The sequence below is a fragment of the Neodiprion virginianus genome, chromosome 3, assembly GCF_021901495.1.
Source record: "Neodiprion virginianus isolate iyNeoVirg1 chromosome 3, iyNeoVirg1.1, whole genome shotgun sequence".
Classification (NCBI taxonomy): domain Eukaryota; kingdom Metazoa; phylum Arthropoda; class Insecta; order Hymenoptera; family Diprionidae; genus Neodiprion; species Neodiprion virginianus.
In genome coordinates, this window is record NC_060879.1 from 22,570,825 (window position 1) to 22,591,337 (window position 20,513).

Below are 20,513 nucleotides of genomic sequence, written 5' to 3' on the forward strand. Positions count from 1 at the left end.
TTTCACACTTTCGTGTCAAGAATGCAGTGATACATGCGTTTTATCAAATTTTCAGTTATATATTGGATACGTGTACCTGATTTAAACAACACATTTTACGTCTGGCTTATTAAGCAATACGTCAGCAAGATCGGTCTTGCGATTAATCCATTAATCGGGTGTGCAGATTAATCGATAAATCCATTGATCGGAAATGCTGATCATTTGTCTATTTTCAATGTCTAGACCAATGAATTTTATCTAAAATCATTACAGTGATTATAGGCTAATAAATCGAACGATTATTTGGATGATCCAAGTATTGAAAATACCGATCATTTTATTGATTGAACGTATGATATACAAATTAGTCTTCTTTTTTTTTTTTTTTTTGTTGAAAATCTAACAATCGAAAATGTAACCGACTGACGATTAACGTTTCAGCTCTCATTTAAAGGACCATGCAGACTTAACGAAGTAGTAATGTATGATAATAATAACTCTGTGTTGTTCAGTTCCGTTTACATTGTAGTTGAACGTTCGCATTATCAACACTCTATCTGCGCACAACGGGATCAAACGGATGTAAATTTCGTGCGAGTAAGGAAGGTGCCACTGGAAAAAAAAATTCGTTTGTTACAGTTGCGAGAAAATTTTTGTCTAAATATTGTTGGAATTAAAAGAGAACGTGCTGCAAGTAATAATTTAGTGTTATTATGATTCTTAACGTTACGTTTTCAGATTGTTGCAACGTTGAATCTGTTTGTTTAGTTATATAAATTTTCTCGGTTAAATAAGACCTTAACATCAATTTATTTCCGCCGAACGGTTACAACAAAATATAATACGAGTTACCATAATCGAGAAGAATGGAAACACAGATTGAATTTTCCGTTTATAGCTACAAAACTCAGTTTCACTTTGTATACAGAAACATGTTTTTCGGTTATGATAAAAAAAAATGGAAATAGCTGAAAATATTATTGTAGAAAACACCATGAGAAACTTTTCTCAGTGTGGTTATTTTTCAACCGTTTCGGTGGGACAGCACCAGGTAAAACGGTTTCGGCGAAATGGTGAATCCGTCGTTGCCATTCGGGTTTGGAGGTCCGTGCTTTTCCGATATATTGATGTCGAAGTAGTGCAGAACGTAGGCGAGATACAGAAACAAACTATTTCGCGCCAACACTTCTCCCAAGCAGCGTCTTTTTCCTACAATGAAACACAAAGTTGGATGAAAATGAGAACAGTAGTTCAAAAGTTATCAAGTTAGTCGTGCTAAATTCGTTAGAAAATCGCAAATTCAAACAGTAAAAACAAACGACCAAGGATATCGAGCTTTCTCAAAAATCTAGACTTTTGTTTATTTTAAACGAACATAGAAAATACTAGAATTACAAACAAAAGCCTAGACATCTACAGTCCGTTTGAAATCACTTAAAATGGCTAAAAACGTAGTTCGACTTCGCTCTTCGAAAAACATTTTTTACATCGCGTTAGTATCGTAAAATTAAAAATTCTACGATCAATATCTTTCAAAGAGATTAGTTTATTAAACGAAATTTTCTGTACCAAATCCACGCGTTACGTTCGATTACGACAAGCTACTCTGGTTGATTAATTTACCGCCAAGTACGTTTTGTACAAATCGTCAAAGAGCCGATTATTCCGAGACATGGGAATTCGGAATGATGAGAAAGCTAGAGGACCGCGTCCACCTTATGCAACGAACTTCGGTACCTAAGAACATGAGTTTTTCATCCGCAACTTTAGCCCAATTAAAAGAGCGCTTGTAAGTCGTATTTATACACGCTCGTTAACTTCACGTTTCCGGTGAAAAATTTCATGCCACAATTGTAACGCGACCCAAGCCTGCGTCCGAGTAGCCATAACCGCATTTCGAGAAATTACAACGGTCAAATGTAAATTTACCAAGTCCGAACGGGATGGAGAAATCGTCCGGCATAAATACTCCATTTGCGTTCAGGAATCGTTGCGGACGAAATACTTCCGGATCTTTCCAATGTAGCCTCTCGTGATGCACGCTGTAATAATTCACCAGCACCACGGTGTCCTGAAACGAATCGAAATGTCAGAATCAAGGAACGCGGCTCGCACCGCGCATTGCAATTGACCGTTTATCGTACCCGCGTACCTTCGGAATGCGATATCCGTTCAGGCAGACGTCTTTTACTGTCCTGTGGGGAACACCCAGAGGCGCTATGAAGACCGATCTCTGCACCTGGGCAATCAAGAAGTGGAAAATCAGAATTCAAATTAGACTTTGGTGAAAATTTTGTGCAAAATTTCGTAAAATCCGACAAACTTTAGCAATTCTAGATTATTATACATGCAATTGAACCGATTCTTATTCAATTTAAAATAATATCTGCAACTTTATCATTCCGTATTTGACATAATAAAAACGGTTTTTACTATTCGACAACACGATTTCTCAACTATTGTATTTTCATTATTGTACGTAGTTATTTTTTATATTTTGTGTTTATCCTTTAAAAAACACTTTTTTTTATAGAGAACGTAGTGATATACGAAAAAGCTGTTTTTTTCCGTTTTGAGAAATGAAAGAAAACTTTGAACATGTTGAACCTCATATTGAACGATGGGCTTCGAAAAAGATGTTTCGTTAGAATAAATAACGTTTCTTTCTGAGCTGGGAACACTCGAAGAGAAAATTATAGAATGTCGGATTGCAGAGTTATATTCAAAAGACTTCTATTCGAATTTCTTGAATTCACCGTTCGATTCTCGTTTCTGCGTAATGCTCCGAACATTATTTGCAAATGTTTTTCGTTTTTCAATATCTTCTTCGTATTCTTGTCGAATATGCTTACGAATTTTAGCCAATTTTGAGATCGACGCGCTTGCAAAATATGAGAAATCACAGAAAATGCCAGATGACTCGGAACATTGTAAGGAAAGTTATAAGTTGAAAAATGAATGTTAAAATACTTCTTATTCTCATAAAATGTGTAGGAAGTTCGGTAAAAAAAATCTTCGGATACGTAATTTGGTAATTCGGTGGAAGATTGACGAACGAAATGTTCGTCGCGTGTGTTTCTCGGAAGCAAAAAAGTCCTCACTTCGGCTAAAAATGCTTCCATTTCAGGTAGAGACGAACGATCCTCAGTATTCGGTGGTCTGTCTCTACCGACGACCTTCGACAGTTCCATCTGAAGTTTTTCCAGCCATTCGGGATTCAGGACGAGATATATTAGCATCGTAGAAAGCGTGTTGCTAGTCGTCTCGGATCCAGCGAGAAAGAGATCCAAGCATAAGACAAGAAGCTCCTCATCTGAATAAACGAGTGTGCGATATTCTCTACGCATGTTAGGTACTTATAAGATTATACATATGTATAAGCAGTAACGTTACGAGCATGCACATAGAGCGAATAGAAATCAAAAGTCAGCCGGGTAACGCTACATCGACTTACGATTGAACTGATCGTGAGAGTCACTCGACTCGTTCCGTGAGATTTCCATCAGAAAGGCGTCTATTAAGTCGCGTGGCTCATCTGCCGGAAGACTCGAGACGTGCTCGTTAATTTCCTCCGCCAGAAAAGACCACAGTTTCCGCAGTATCGTCATCAACGATTTGTAGCCAGAAAGTTCGGGGCAAATGAAACGCAGGAACGGAAGTTGACAGAGAATCCCACCGGAGGTATCTATCAATCTACGATCAAACACTCATCTTAGCGGGATTCGGTCACGAAGGTTTCATCGAACAGCGGTTTGACTGCGAATCGGATTCCAATATTGACACCGTTAGAAAAGACTTCGCAGGTTTCAAAAAATTTCAAAGGATTTCACACGGATCTTACGGGACTTGAAGAATTTAATGTGATTTCAAGATTTTAGAGATTTTAGGTAATTTTACGTCATTGCACAGAATTTTACATGATTCTAAAGGATTTCGAAGCAATTTTAAAATATTCCAGAGTTTTCTGATAATTGCACAGGTTTTCATAAGACTTCAAAGTATTTCCAAAGATTTTGTAACATACTTTCTGAACAAAATCCGACTGAATCTACTTCAACTTGACCTTTGAAACTTTCGTCTCGTAATGTTTTTGTCCGCACAGCTTTTTGACTGGAACGGAATTTCGGATCCATGCCGAGCAATAATTTTTCCTCTTATCTCTGGAATCTCGAGTAAAAAATTATTGGCACCTGAAAGCGTCGTGAGTGACTTGCAGGATCTCCGTTAACCTCTGGTCACTGTAATCGAAACGTCTGCCGGCGAACATCAACCAGAGTGAATTTATCACGGCAACATCGAAGGCGCCGTGCATTGGCACGGGACCTCGCAGACTCTGATTGTGCAAAAATTTGACCAGATTCTCGGCCTCCGTGACGATTTGGTTCTGCATTTTTCGGTGGCCAAATCCGAATGAGCGCAAGTGACGAAGCGAGAATCGGCGATGCTGAGACCACTTGATCCCGTCGGTGAACAAAACTCCTGAGCAATGTTTAATTTTCATTGGCGTTAAGGATGAATGGACGTAACGCCTGAATCAGAATTTGGGAAGAAAGACTAAACCGTTTGAAAAATCTGCAGCAATGTCATTTGTGCGAATGATGGTAAACAGCAATGGAACAACATCTCTATATTTTGTAATAGAAATGAATGCGAGCAACCCGAATAACGGAAGCTGAGATATCAGTCAGATTCTGTATTTAGAACGTTAAATTTTTTTACCAGCATCTCATTTCCAAAATGGATGAAAATTTATTTTAATTAGCGCGGTAATAAACATGTGCGTCAAAAATTACATTTGCATATTATCTGTAGCAAGGGGCGTTTCACTTAATGGATCAGGGTGGCAGTATCGTTCAAAATCATTTCGTAATATCCGAAACCATACTGGAATTAGTAATATTAAAGTAAAATTCCGCGTTAGTAATCATTGGTAATCGTGAGAAATGATTCAGGATTAGAGAAATCTCTTTTTAATGTTGAGGAATCGTATGAAATTTTAGAAGTTGTGAGAAATCATCCTCTCGTAATCACTCTATAAAATGTAAGTAATCATGAAATATGTAACCACGGTGTAGAGTTTTGCTCCAGTGAAGCACCCCTTGATCCGTAGTGTGATGAAAGATTTCTTGAACCTTATCAGGCAGTTTGTGGTAATTTGGTCAGCAAGCAAATGAGCCCCAAGGCGTTGGAACGAGATAAAAAATATCGGAGTTTAATCATTTTAAACATTCCGATGAAAAAGCTCTTCATCGAATCGTTGATATCTCATTGTCAGTTACACCATTACACGGTAGGGATATTATTTCATTCGTTTTCACCGCCAATAAATTCGCATAAAACATTGCTGGAGATTTTATAAGCAATTTTTTCTCTTTTCCCAACTTTTTATTCAGAGTTCCACGTCAATCATACACGTATAGGCAAAGAATACGGAAGTATGTCTAGAAGTTCGTTGGTATCGTTGCCGCTGATGCTGAAAGTTTAGAGTAATTTAACATTCAAGGGCTTCTTGCGAAGCCTAAAACCGAAATTCATCTGCCCTAAATTTTATTTGCCACTGTACACTGAGAGAAATTGTAAGTGTAGTAATTAAGAACGGGTTTGAAACAGGAAATGAATGATTAAAACACCCAGTGCCGAATTGTGTTCCGGCCATAATTAGCAATTGTAAACCAATTTACGGCTAACTGGAGGACTTCTTGCGTGTTTAGATCGCCATGCAGTGGACCATAGATATGTACGTACCTCTCCTTTCTCCAAAGGCACGCACTCTGAAGAAGAAACCATCCGGACGGCCGTTAAACTCTTCCTGTGTGAGAACCTTCCTGATTAGCTCGTGCGTACTGACTATAACAATGCGCTGTTTTCCGAGCTTGATGCCGAGCACCGAACCGTATTTTTCAGCGAGATCTCTCATCGCCAAATGCACGTAGCCGTACTTCGATCGGAGACGGTAAAAGCGTGGAAAACATCCCACGAACGGCAGCCATCTTGGTCCTGGGGTCATTGTGAAAGTTGTTACACATTATGTTTCGTGCATCTCTCGCAGTGATTACACGGCTTTTACCTATGCGTACGACTAGACTTTTAGATTATCCCCGTTTTTGCTTTTCTAGGAAATAATGAATATTTTATTCAAAGGACATGGTCGAGTAGGCATGCCAAAGTTCCCTTTCTCAAAACGGATTCCGTTGGTAAATCACTGACCCGTACCAAATTTTAGCCTTCTAACTCCATTTTGCTCGACGTTATCGCCAAAGACGTGATTTTCAGTTTTTTCACGATAACTCCGCTGTTTCTGCTCAGAAAATTCGGGAAAAAATCACAGGTCCAACAGACGCATGTGCATATATTGAGGATTTTTTTCAGATTTTTCGGTAGCAGCCTTGATCTCATACAAATTTTTTTTTTTGCTCTATGAACATCTGCTTGCGTGTGATTTTCTGTAATTGTTTCAGATTTTTACAAGTGCTGCGTCATTATGGAGAAAATTCAAAAACTGATATTTTTCACTATTTTATGGGCATGACTTCAAGATAAGCGCGTAGCCGGATAAACCAGTGAAAAGTGTTCTTTCACCAAACGATTCGCGAACTACATTTCGTTCCGAAGCAAGTGAAGTACATGTATTTTGATCACCTCTCCCTTTGAGAATTTTTTCTTACTCTGGTGAGAATGATTTCTTCGTCAAACTACGAAAAAACTACGAGAGATTGGAGATAATCGTGAAAAATTATAGTATTTTTCATAGAAGATTACAAATTTTGACGAAAAATTATGAAAATTCCATATTGGAAGTAGATTTAATTTATTATATATTCTATCGTATATTGTTCACGATCAGTTATGATAAAAAAAATATCGCAGCGTAGGTTCGTCTACATAGTTTTAAATGAAACAAACCCCAATTTAATCGAATAATTGATTGTCGATAGATATAAATTCCCAAAATTCACCAACTTCTTCAACAATCTGCTCGTGCATGCCTGTTTAATGGTCTGGCCAGGTTTTAGATAAAGATTTAGCACGATAAACCAACGTTTCTTCGAATTATTATGTATCGTAAACCGTGTTTTTGGTTCGAGTTGTTCTTTTATCGTTACAAAGGCGTGACGTATGAACGATTAACTTTGGACACCTCATTCATATTTCTGATAAACTTGACCCTGAATTTTGATTTCACGATGTAACAAAAGCCACGGTTAAATTTTACAGTGCCACGCCGCGGCTTTATCTGGATCTCCTCTCAAGTATGTCGCCATTGTTTTCTTAGTTCATGAAAAACTATTCATTATTCATACCTAAACACATTCGCAAATTAAATTACAAGTTTCTGCGGTTGATATAAATCAGTAATGTCCGCTTAATTATAACCTGGTCGTGATTACGCGTTATACAAAAACTCCACGGTAAATACAATTTACTATCTGACATTTTTCACTCGCAAAGTAATGAAATAATTTATCAAACAATAGCTCGTAAATCGTGTAAGTTTAATTTAAATGCAACTTGTATTTTGTCTAATAGAAATCTTAGTCTATGTAAAGTTTTCGGTTTTAAGGGAGTGCCCTGGTCGATTTCGACGTTGAAGTTTTTCATCATCAGTTCAGCACAAGTTATACTAATTGGAATTTATTGCCCCCGTTGTAAAAATTTGTATCACTTTTCACTGCGTTCAAACTTTAAGAACACTGGTAGAAATCTACGCTATATCATTTTTGCGGATAAATTTCATCGGTATGACTAAGGATGCTTGCGTGGATACGCGGTTTTAGTATAATTTAAATATCGCACAATACCTGGTGGGAAATTGGCTGGCTTTACGGAGTCGTAAACACAAAATAGAACGAAGGCACAAACTGCGAGTAATATTGCAGCGGGAAACATCTTCGGAAGCGTACCAGAGACTCAATATCGAACGAATGCGGCGGCAGCATCCAGCTAACATCCGAGAAGAAGACCGGAGTACCGGAGCTGATTCTATCGGAGTGTGACACCATGCCCTCCAAACTGGAATCTTTTATGTGAGGCCCCATCGTACAAAGTCTTTTATTTTAAGCCTTTTTTTCAAGCCTCGTACGACCGGGCGACGAGATTTTTCGTGGTCGGTTTCGGTATTCCTTCAGGGTCCCGAGCTCAGCGAACCCTGCAGGCGAAAATAATATCTGCGCTATATTCCGTGCAAGTACAGAAAAACAGAGAATCATTGAATATCCTTGTTTATTTATAATTTTTTCGTAAGAAAGTATGAAGTGATACAAAACAATTGCAGTCGTCTCAAATTGGTAACGATGAAAGAAAAATTCAACTACCCCGCAGACGTTAAATAAAACTCATTGAATTTTTGTAAAATATTAGGAAATTTTGCGCCAATTGCGATGGTTGAAAGCTTTTTGTGACGCTAATTGAAAAATTCACTGGCCGTAAGAATAAAAATAAAAGTACGCGAACTGTTCTAGAAAATCCTGAAAATTCATACGGATGTCTACAAAAAAAAAAAATTATAAAAAGTTATAGCTTGCATAGATAATTAATTGTTGAAAACTGCAGTTATTACAAGTGTTGAGAATATCTACAACTTGAAAACAAAGAAATCATATTTATCAGAAAAATATCAATTTCCAGGAATCATTATTCTACGAGTTTTCACTATCTACGAGAAAGTATGAAATACTGTTCTTGGACCACCGCTAGATTTCGCATCTCTCTCGTAAAGAAAACTTTACGAATATAAATTATCCCTACCTACTATACGTACAATGGGTCCGTATTGAAAACCTCGTTTTTTAGTAGGTGAGTCTTACGAAAAAAAAACAAGTAATGTCTGTAAATCAAAAACTTTACTATATTCTACAATAAATTGTATCTATATCAACGATTCAAGTGCGAAAAATGGTCACGAAGAACCAAGCTATTCTACAACTATCTGTGAAAAAGTATAAACTTCTACAAAAATTTCTATTCGAAAATTTCGATCTTGTTCCAAACTCTAAAAACTGTCTTTTCCACCAGGAATGCTTCGGGAACTGTAAAGACGAGCGCAGCATTACTGAGCATGTCAAAAGCCATCCATATATACAAAGGTCATTGTATTATTCCTCTAGGCCAACCATTGTCGGTTGAGAATATTTTTAACCCGATTGTGAATACAGTTTTCCATTCTTGGAAAGTTTACTACAGATGTAGATAAAAGATCAATTCTGTTCCATGCACTACTGGCCAAGATCTACGACACGTACTGTAGACTTTGGTATCGTCTCAAGGAAGAGTGATGCGTAACTGGGCTCTCATGCTTTGGGATCAACGGGTTGCAACGGGTTTTAAGCCTTAACTTGAGAAGGTCAAGGAATTTACATTCATGAGGTGAAGGTCTACAGAGCGTTCCCGAAACTCCATCGGAAAAGTTTCATCAGCTGCATAACGGTATTTGAAACTCGTTTCAGTAAAGACGTTTGTAATTAGTTGTCGTTTTTTTTTCCCCATATACTTCTTATCGAAATTGATCACGAATTGTACGGAACATTTTCGTTTCCTCTCGTTTTTTCATACAACCTCAGATACGTGTTTGAAAAGGTGAAATATTTCATAAAACGAAACTGCCCTTCAAGATTTCTGTATCTGCCAAACTAAACTTTAACGAGTTGTATAATTTTCGTACGTCATGCTAAGAGAAATGTTCGATGTGAAACGCGTTCGATTATCAAGTGGTGAAATTTTCTTTCTTTTCACACACCAACATCCTTAACAGAAATTTTCTCTGATAATGATCGTTTCGTAAGAAAATTATACGGCTTGCAGTTCATTCTCGCAGATGCCGAAATGTCGATGGTGTTAAATCATCATCAGTTGAGCCGCGAGACTTTGTATATTCGTTTTTCAAAATCTCTCTCTGCGTCATATCTCTCAGCTGCAGAACCAGCACAAATGTGAGAAATTCAATATAAACTGTTATGTTCTGCTAAATACTAAAGCTATAATTATCACCATAAGCGGTACGAATACGAGGACACGACTTTGTCTCAAATTGAGAAATGCTAATCATCGGAAAATCAGTCCGCAGGTATATTTCTCGTTATAAGAAAGTACGAGTACATTTGTTTTGCAACACTTATTAGATAATTTCTTTTGCAAAACGGTTACACCTCCCGGGTGAAATAGCGTGTGCCGCAGGCGAAAGCCCAGAGCAATCGAATATTTGTATATTGTAATTACGAATCTTGATGTGTTTGTAGAATTTACGGGAGTCTACCCAAAGTAGATATACCGCCATGAAATTCCCTACATTCAATACTTTCGTCCTTGTCACGATGCGTGTGTGTAAAGAGACTCGACATGGTTTAGAGCCATCGACATATAGAGAATGGACCGTGTGTTCCCAAAGTAAACAATAATGCATGAAATAATTCTCTATCTATTCGGCGGACACATTTTTGGCCTGCTCTCGCATATCTCAATGTCGATGTTTCGAGATGACGCGATGTGAGCGCTGCGAGCGGTAATAATCGGTACTAATCCTGTTTACAAAACTATTTCCTAGTCCAAATCCTTTGGCACGTTCCCAGTGAATTTCGTAAGTCGGAGAATATGCGGTGCAATTACCGTCGCATTGTTCGAATATTAGTCGAGATTGTTCAAATCTCTGTGATTCGCATCGTGCTGATGTCTAGATCCTGATCGAAGGGCTGCTTCGTGTTTTTCGCCAGATATACAGGTACAGTTTAAATCTTGTATGTACATACATTTGTTAAATTCTTTCAGTTCGATCTTCGAATGTTTCTCTCGAATATAGAAAGGTCCGGTTTTTGAGTTACTCCGGTTTGCGGATGATTGTCTGTCGACAAGCGGCGCGTTCCACTGTTTCGGTGATCGTAATACGCATAGTGGAGGTTAGGAAAGTGAAAATGAAAGAATTTTTCCAACGCAATGTGTCGTGTGGTTTACAAATCGGAGGTGAAAGACGGTAGGTACGTCAAGTACGCATGCATTGTATTAATATTGTGAACATTGAAATTCATTGGCTAGCGCCCACGCCGGTCAGTTATGAGCGTTAACACGTACAATTTGGAGAGGGATGGATTTGCCGGTTATTAGGTCGTTGCCTCCAAGGGCTTTCTAATTGCTATTCACCTCTGTCAAAATACCTACCTGCTTAATTTCCGCGGTGAAGATAATAATTTCTACGGTTGAAAAACCGTGATCGCATTGCCAATCCTCTAGAAAATCATCGTAATTTTCAGAGAAAAGTGCAAGAATTTTTGCCGTAGTAGAATTATCTCGGAATCGGCGGATAGGTTAGGAAATAGAAAGGTCACGATATCCAGTTTTCAAATGTATACGACAATGGGTTTAAACGAGTTTTAAAATGTCAAAAATCGAAGTATGGAAAACTCACGATTGTCTTTTGTTTTGACGCCATTCCATACTTCGACTCTCCGTGCCCTGACATTTCTATATTCGTATATTCCAGCTTGTGTACATATTTAGTATATTTTGACATTATACATTTTCAAATTCTATGAAATATATTTTTGCGTCTTTGAAAATTCTGCATTGTGGCTCTTTTCTTTTCGGAACCTTCGACATTTTTACCTTCGCCAGTAATTCACCATTGACTCGCCAATTCCGACATGTAATATCACGTTTCTTCGTTTACAACTGGCTGATCGCGTCGATAGGGTTATATATTACTCATTGCCAAATGATTTCACCTTATTCAATACCCCACATGGCGAAAATCACTTCATGATATCCCGAGGCTATTTGTGTTGTTGTTGTCGCCACAACTTACACGGCGACGACTTCGCTATTATGAAATACGAGTACCATCACCTTGACTCTTGTACGTACGGTTGATTTTCTCGACTTCAATTTTTCAACGCAAATCCATCATCGCCAACCTGAACATTTAAATGGACCGTTGGCTGAATTTCATCCGAACCCGAATCGTAGTGAATCCGATTTTTCAATTCGGTTTGAAGCAATTAACTTTTTTGTAAGAGGAAAACTAGAATCTTCCTTTTCTTCTTCGTTGTCAATTTTCCCTTACAGGTATTCCCTTATATAATATTTCACTCGTCAGAAGCCGCGATATGTACGATCGGCTTCTCTATACGAGCCTGTTACGAAATCGGATCGCTTGTATTTGTGTACAACACTTTCTCCATGAGAAATAGTCTGTTACTTGTCATCAATTTTAATGATACGAGCAAAGTATTGGCTCGAAAATGCCTTTTTCTAACTTCAACGAATCTTTTACGTTTTCGAATCTCTAGAACCCGAAAAACAGGTTTTTAAAGAAATGTCGGTCTATCGGTCTGTCCCATAAACTCACGCGATGATCTTGAAAATGGCTCGGTGAAAAAATCTGAAACTTGCAGGATTTTTGAAAAATTGCCATATCCTGATTAATTTGAACTTCAGGTCCTAGCGGAAATAAATCGATTTTCAATGTTTTACCGACAAATTTATACCTTTTCTAAATGAACGATTAGATTTTTTACAGTTGATTTGTTTATTTTCAGATTCTGTTCTAAATATTTTGTTTCTCATTTGTAGATAAATCTATGATTTTTTTTAACTCTTATTTAACTTGGTATTCAATGTCATTTTTAGTTCATCTTTTGCGATTAGCTTTCATTATGTATGCGAACTGGGTAACCACGTAGAAGTGTTTCTGAAAAAGAATCGAAGAAGTTTGGTCCCTTCGATCGAGGTGACGACAAGTGTTAAAAAAAAAAAATGTCTGTCGATAATTTTTGATGATATTTTGAAGCTACATTCTCAAAATCTTATGAAATTATTCAACTTCATAACCATTTATTAGTAATCGTTTGTTCGCCATTGACCCGACGGTCACGAATTCATTTATCAGAGCGAAAACTGTCTACTCATCGTTCCCATACACTGTTTAACGACAAAATGTTGTACATTCGAGATCTTGAACATAAATCCGTTTTATCACCTGGGTTGTGATTTCTAAACGTGTAACGAAACATGCGTCGATAGCCACCAGCGAATGCGCTTGAATACACGGTGTCGCCATAAAGTCAGAACCGTGCTGCAGCATTATTCGATCCTGCGTGATGCGGCACTTTCGCACATGTTTATAAACGATCTAATCGACGCGTGGGTGGAAACGGTGCTCGATTTATTCACCGATCGGCAGTTCTGCTCGTTCCGTATAATCGCGCAAATGCGGTTGCGGGTGCATAAGTTAACATCAGCAACGCGCAAGTATGCGTGCAACGTTTATGCGCCGGTCGCAACGTCGAACCGAATATGTGCCATTACCACTCTAGATCGTCCGAGCAACTTTCTCTTTCCCTACAGGCAGACCCAAGGCTAGCTCGCATCTTTCCTCCTACACAGTTCTACTTTCTCCGATTTCTGTTGCGAGTTTTTTTTTTTTCTTCATTTTTTGTTTTTTTTTTTTTACCTTATTCTTTGACTTCAATTTCCATTTCTTAGACCAGGATTTCCGCGATCAGGCGGCAAAGAGTTGCGTCACTTCTCGGTCTTCTCGTCGCGTGTCGTATATCCGCCTAAATCAACGCGTCTACTCGATGTTTATTATATTATTAGTGATATAAAACGTTAGGCGAATGCGCGTAGGAGTTCGTATTAACAGAACAAGGAATCGTTTAACGAGATAATCATATATCTTTATTCGTGAGTGAAATTAGTTAACAATAATGATAACAACAACAGTATCAAAAATTAACGCACAACTAAAACAAAACCTTAGTATACACACATGTATATACATATATATATATATGCATATGTAATATCTACGCAGGGGTGCATCAGTCAAGTAGCAGCAAACGCTCGAGCGGTACCTTAATTAATCGACCTAATATTAATATATACAGTGGCTTCTTATGTGATTACGTTTGATTTGTACACATTAAACATATACTTGAGAGGATTCAACGACTGGGAAATTTCAGGCCTTGACCGCCGTTCTGATTCGATGATCTCTGGCTCCCTACCGATGCCTGGAGCTGCGAGTTTCCGAGCGATCGATCCCACCTCACTTTGTTCTGATCAGTCAGCTGCTGTTGCTGGTGTCCAGCCTGAGCGCCGAACTGCTGAGGACTGAGAGGAATTGTTCGGGCATTTTGCCCCTGGGTGTCTTTCCTGTCCGCCCAACCATGGCCGTGGTCGTCGTGATGATGGTGATCGTGGTGGTCCTCACTCGGGAACCACTCGGATATCCAGACCGGCTTCCATATCTTCTTCCAACCCGGTACCCAGATTTGTTTCCAATCCGGGACCCAGATCTGTTTCCAGGCTTCCTTCCATGCGAGTTTCTTGTCCGGTATCCACTCGAGCTTCTTGTCCGGTCTCCATATCTGCTTCCAGGCCTCCTTCCATTCGAGTTTCTTGTCCGGAACCCAGGTCAGCTTCTTGTCAGGCCTCCAAATCTGCTTCCACTCCTCCTTCCAAGCGAGCTTCTTGTCGTCGATCCATATCTGTTTCTTAGCCGGCTTCCATACTTGTTTCCAGGCCTCCTTCCATTCCAGCTTCTTGTCCGGTATCCAGATCTGCTTCTTGGCCGGTTTCCAGTACTTCTTCCAGAGCGGCTTCCAGACAAGCTTCTTCTTCCAGAGATCGTGGCTCGTGTACTGCCAGCCGTGGTGGTCAGTGCCGTGGTAATGCTCTCCGGGGATTCCGACCTTCACCCACTCCGGTACCCAGATCTTCTTCCATGCCGGTACTTGGATCTCCTTCCAGGCCGGAACCTGGATCTCCTTCCAGACCGGCTTCCATATCTTCTTCCAGTCAGGGACTTGGATCTCCTTCCAAGCCGGCACTTTTATCGGCTTCCAAATCGGTTTCCAAACCTTCTTCCAGGCCGGCACTTGGATCTCCTTCCACACCGGGACCTGGATCTCCTTCCACACTGGCTTCCAAATCTTTTTCCAGGCCGGGACCTGAATCTCCTTCCACACTGCTCGCTTGGTCGGCTCCCATATCGGCTTCCAGATCTTCTTCCACGCCGGTTTCCATATCTGTTTTTGAGCCGGTTTCCAGATCTTCTTCCAGCCCAGCTTCCAGGTCAACTTCTTCTTCCAGTATCCTGGATCGTGGTGGTCATGATGGTCGTCGTGATGCTCCTCGTGGTGCTCCACTTCGTGGTGCTCCTCGTGGTGGATCGGCTGGGCGTGCTCATCGTATCCTCCAAAATCGCCACCATCACCGTATCGCTTTTGTGCCACTGCTGTTCCATAACTGTTGAAGAGAATCAAATTAAACCACGCTTCGGGGTCAAGACGTCAAACGGTCTCTCAACCGTTATCACATTATACTTTTCAAGCGGCTTGTATACGATGAAATTCTTGGAAGAAAATCTCGCTCACAATCAGCGTCGTTACGTTTGCGGTTTGCTACAGCCACCGTCGTAATTGCACTGACTTTGACCGACAAAATCACGATACGAAGGTTGGATTATTTATACTTACGGGGTTTGTTGCTGTGTCTGTTGCTGCAGCTGAGTTTGATCCAATGCCTTGCTCGCCACAAGAACGGCTTGCAGTAGCAGCACTAGTGCAACCTAGAATGTTAATCCAAATCATAAATTAGCCAATTTCGGCAGACACTGAAGCGGATACGCGAATCAGGCCGTAAGGTTTGTTTTTATACTTTACTCCGGCCACTCTCACTCGACCCTAAATCATACGCTCACGATCAGTTATCTCACTAACTCGGATGCAATTCGACCGAAATTGATCGGCAATTATCAACTTTCTTTTTCACCGATGTGTGCAAGAGCCGAATTCGTGCGACCGAAGGTGATGGTCCGACATGTCGGAAGTCTCGGTGTTACTTTCACCTAATTTTTTTGTAAACCACGCGGTGCATGAAAAGAAACCGAATCACAGGTTGTACGGTTAACGGAATCTCGACTGAAACTGATCGTGAACAAGGACCGAGCCATGTCTCGAAAAAAGAAAAAATAACCCTCATCGTGCTCTAAAAATTCTCGTATCTATAACGACCGAATTCGACGTATCGAACGCGATATTTGTATGTTTTTTTAATAACTGAACAAACCGCGCATCTCGGGCGAATCCTCATGTCGGTAGCTTGCCGCCCACTGGGCTCGGCGCAAGAGCTTCTTTTCTAGGCGCAGGAAAACTTGGCTTAACTTGGTTCAATAAGCGGAACGGCTGGGTTATATAGCCGCGAAGACGCCTTCCTTCCCCTGGTGATCGAGGCGGAATTGGAGGTGGTGGTGGCCGAGGAAGTCGGGAAGTGGAAGTCCGGTCGGCTTCGCGGCACCTGAGCGACCCTGGAGGGTGATCAAGTGCGAGGACTGCCTGCTCGTCCTGGGGGGAGAAGGAGGCGCGATGCCTCTGCAACAGCTCACGAGGAGAAAGTGCAGACGCCGGAGCCGGACGCCCGAAGGTTCAGGCGCAAGGTTACGAGGCAAGGTTGCCTTTGCTCCAGATCTCGGAATTATCCACCCGGGGGCTTCCGATCCTCCGACACTTTCCACCCGTACCCGACGAATGTTATCGCCGCTCCTGGGTTACACGCTGTTTAACGTCTCATAGTTGCTAGAAAATTGTACTGAAATAGCCGGCGTTAAAACTGACTGTTCAAATATCTTTCAAACTACAAGAAAGTCACGCGGCGCAAGTAACCGTTGCCGATAATTTCTTCACTTTACTTCATTTTTTCATTCATGTGTGGCCTTGACCCCTTGCAGCCCCCTGTGACATTTCTGTAACAAACTAAATAACATCCTACAAAATCCATACGGAAGGTATTAATGACAAGTCCTTAAATGATATTTATTTTGAAAATTTATGATTTTGCGCTGCAAGGGGTTGAGATCAAACGAATGACGAACAATGAAAATGGCAACGCACGCTGTATTTTTTGGCCAGAGTTACAAGATACGTTTCCAATTCTGCATCCGGAAATATATTTTTCACGACTTGGAAAAAAAAATAAAAAAACAGTCGAGGTCTGCGTAGTAACCGCAACCAGAAATCTCTCTCGTTTTGTAAACATCGTTGGTGGACTAGGTAAAATGCTGTAAAAGATTATGGATTTTGGAATAGGAACGGATATTAAAAATGTATCTAAAAATCTTTATTTAAATAGACAAATGGTAATGTTGTCGACGATTCCATAGTTAAAACCATAATTGTAAAATAGGTGTGTGAAATTAGTTTTATTATTTTGTCATATTATTTTGTCTCGTTGACGCCTCTCTTATCAAGCCTCGTTATCAATCGGCCGTGTGAAAATTAATTTGCAACCGCAGTCCAAACGATTGTAAAGACGATTAATCTTATTTAAACTACAGAGAACTACTGTAGTTTTAAAGATTCCTGCCAGATTCTGTCAAGTCATCGCCGTTATCGACAAGATATTACGAGCACTGCGGTCACGCGCTGTTTTCTTTTTATTTTTCAATTTAAGATGCATGTTTAAAATGAAACCCTTTCAAATATTAGCATAGCTGTCCCTTCGAGGCGATTGCTGGGAATAAGATTTTCGATTATTTTTACTACTTCTTCGGCTCGATGCTGGCATAATCTATACTCACTGTTCGTCGACTGCGCCCAAGGCTGTTTGAAATTCAGTACATGTATTGCTTGTAATGTAGAGAGGTTTTGGTTCGCGATCGAGCTTTTTAACCATTCGTTTCGCCATCGTGAATTATACGATTTTTCATCACGTTGATGAATTCTAAATCTTATATCTCGAAAGCGAAGGATCGCACACTCGTGCATACATTAAGTGGAGCAACGAAATCTCTCGTTGCATGCGATTCTACTAGAAATTTATGTACTCCTATAACAAACGATTTCATTGGACTGAATAAGTTTTCTCAGTTTCCATTAACGAAACTTGATAGCATTAACAAGGCGCGACTTTGAAATGACAAACGAAAGATCATTTCGATCAAACAGAATTTATACAGCAAATCTGCTTAATAGTACGAGGGTCGATATTTACGTAACTAAAATTTAATTGGCGCCGGAACTTCGCTTCTCTTTCTGTTCTCATACGCGCTCCAGTTCCCCAAGCTTAAATTAACTTGATAGAATTCCCTCTCGTCATGGGAAACGAATTATCGTCGAATCAATTCAAATTCTCTATTCTTGTTAACAATTAATGTGTTCCATGACAGTGAATAAATGAATAAACGAATGAATGAATGAATGGCAAATGAATGAATCAGTCTATATTTGGGTATGGATAATTTTATTTTCTACAACGCGAATCGTGAGAGACAATACTAATCTACCTATTAATACCAACTTTCGTCCAACTGAATCGCTAATGCGAAAATGTCATTGTATAGAAATCTTTTTACGGGCCTCTGGCATTCACAGCACAGTAACAAACCGCTGATACAAGATACATGGAGTCACCTGAGTAGCTTGAAAGACCCGCTTCGAGTGATTTTTACCGTGATTGGGTGTGTTTAGGAGTGGTACAATATATGCGTATTTTAAAAAACAAAAGGCTTAAAAGGCTGAAGTAAGGCATGAGACAGTAAACTTAGCTAGACTGACGGAAAAAATGAATTACGAAATATTCGGCAGGATAATTCAAACCTTGACGCTAAATCAAAATAGCCGTCGTTCGGACGTTTGCAATTCGATTTTAGATGCACAATCAATTATCTTTGCCAATGACGAGTACCTAAAAACCAAAAACATACATATGCTTTTGACTGTCTATGACGCACTCTTCGTTTCAAATTGGAATTATCCTGAAAAAGTGAAGTTCAAAATTGAACCGTTTCCAAGACCTTATCTAAAGAACTGCTTTAAAACTACGTTATTATCGTTAGCTAAAGGCTGGAAACTTTGTTACACTTAAAAAAATGTGTAAAAGGAATTTTCGATCAGACTTCATTCGTATGAAAATAAAAGTATGAACATGAAAATTGTAAAATTTGCTAATTTTCAACCATCATTAGTCGAGTTAAATTTCAGTGGATTAACCTGAAGAATGTATGTTGAAATACCGCTCAAACGATAATCGCGGCCGTTCGAGGTATCGCTTCAATCGCATAAACCGACACGCAACTGCGTATACGGATAACTTTCGTCCTCAACTGCTCCATAATGAATTCAAGTTTCACTTTCAATCAGTGGTACCGCGATATACTCGCATTCAACTTATTCAGTGAGCCGGGGGAAAAAAAAAAAAACTGTGAAGCAAGCATATTCTAAATAGCGGGTAGCTCGTGAGGTAAGACTGTGTAATTATACCTTCTAAATGAGTCGAATAAACCATTCATTGAAAGTAGTTTGAAATTCTTGAATCCATTTTGAAGAGTTGCTGAACATTGCAGGAATAAAAAAAGAAAATAAAAATCGCACAACCGGAAGCAAAAATTTTTTTTATACAAATATTATCGTTGCAAATGACAGCCGGGAGCTAAATTTTTTTTTCCATATATTCGTCAACTTCCTTTAAGCAAAATGAACGATCGAAATTACATCGCAGTTGAATGCAGGTGAATTGCAGGAGAATTTCGTTGAACTTTTTCACATCCCAACGCTTTTTTAAACCATCATCTGTCACTGAGGCAGTAAAGTGTATTTGTTTACCTGTTATCACGTCAGTGAAAGGTGGTTTCGCGTTCGAACGAGTATCTGCAACGGCAGAAGCAGCGGTAGCAGCATCAGCGTAGTTTGCGAGAGTAGCAAAGCTACGCGCCAAGCTTATGGGAGGATAGTTTTTTCCCCGTCTGACGATGAGTTAGCAAATATTACCCAACCGCGACCTCCGCATATAGCGCATAATTATCCTGCTAATTCCATTTTCGCCGTTACGAATACGAAATATTTACCCATCCGTTCGCACACGGACGTACAGATGTACACGCGTTACACGGTCGTGTACAAACCGAACTTGTATTAACGCGTAATACTTGTATTATATACGCGAACGTCTGTATCTATACACGTGTACACGCGCCTACGAAGGAATTCAGTGAAAGTAATAAATTACTCGAAGCAATCCGCCTGGTAGACGAGCGTGTATCTCGAAACGGGCCATTCGGACGATTCGAGGTGCACTGAGAAAAATTTCATTTTGTTGCAGTAACTTGAAAAATTGAGTAAAACAGGTGTGGTTAAAAAAAACTGTTTCAATATTGTTGGAATTGCGAAAAACGAGGTACGCCTAAACATTTTGCGAACTTGAACAACGTCGATTTGTCGTTGTGCCGACAGCGAATTGTCGCAATGGTAACGATAACTGTGACCAAGAGCTGTTGCAAGTTTCGTAGACGAGCAAAATTCGGGGGGGGGCAAAAATTGTCTCAAATTGTCAGCATTCCGAAACGCTTGTGATCATCGACGGTGACTCTGCGGCTGGAGAGAAAGATAAGCAAAAAAAAAATTAGTAGCGCTAATTGCGAGTGAGTCAGTGGCCGTTTACATCATGTCACTGTTTACCATTCGCATGAGTGAAGGAGAGATCCCGATTTCAAATAACGTCAGTGTAAGTGCGGCGCTACGTGCATTAAGTTTCCGAAGGAACATAACGAG

General features: G+C 39.8%; 3 protein-coding genes across 5 annotated transcripts in view; 1 reads left to right on the forward strand and 2 right to left on the reverse strand.

Annotated features, from left to right (window-relative positions):
• Positions 1–373: 373 nt before the first annotated feature.
• LOC124300018 (methyl farnesoate epoxidase-like) lies at positions 374–7,890 on the reverse strand. Its single transcript, XM_046753617.1, has 8 exons — positions 7,782–7,890; positions 5,728–5,979; positions 4,173–4,461; positions 3,437–3,675; positions 3,084–3,295; positions 2,135–2,221; positions 1,912–2,053; positions 374–1,191 (listed from the first exon to the last, which is right to left on the reverse strand). The coding sequence occupies exons 1-8, from the start codon at positions 7,867–7,869 to the stop codon at positions 1,007–1,009; spliced, it is 1,494 nt and encodes a 497-aa protein (XP_046609573.1). The 5' UTR covers positions 7,870–7,890; the 3' UTR covers positions 374–1,006.
• Positions 7,885–20,513, forward strand: part of LOC124300025 (retinoid-inducible serine carboxypeptidase-like) — a 53,702-nt gene continuing 41,073 nt past the window's right edge. Inside the window, exons 1-4 of one of the 3 annotated variants that reach the window (XM_046753626.1) lie at positions 7,885–8,006; positions 8,608–8,775; positions 8,995–9,065; positions 9,207–9,405. The gene's annotated coding sequence lies outside the window, so the exon portion shown is untranslated. The other 2 variants (XM_046753627.1, XM_046753628.1) reach the window with 2 other exon arrangements.
• On the reverse strand, positions 13,622–16,167 carry LOC124300019 (uncharacterized). The gene is made up of 3 exons (XM_046753618.1): positions 16,039–16,167; positions 15,447–15,538; positions 13,622–15,216 (listed from the first exon to the last, which is right to left on the reverse strand). The coding sequence occupies exons 1-3, from the start codon at positions 16,060–16,062 to the stop codon at positions 13,911–13,913; spliced, it is 1,422 nt and encodes a 473-aa protein (XP_046609574.1). The 5' UTR covers positions 16,063–16,167; the 3' UTR covers positions 13,622–13,910.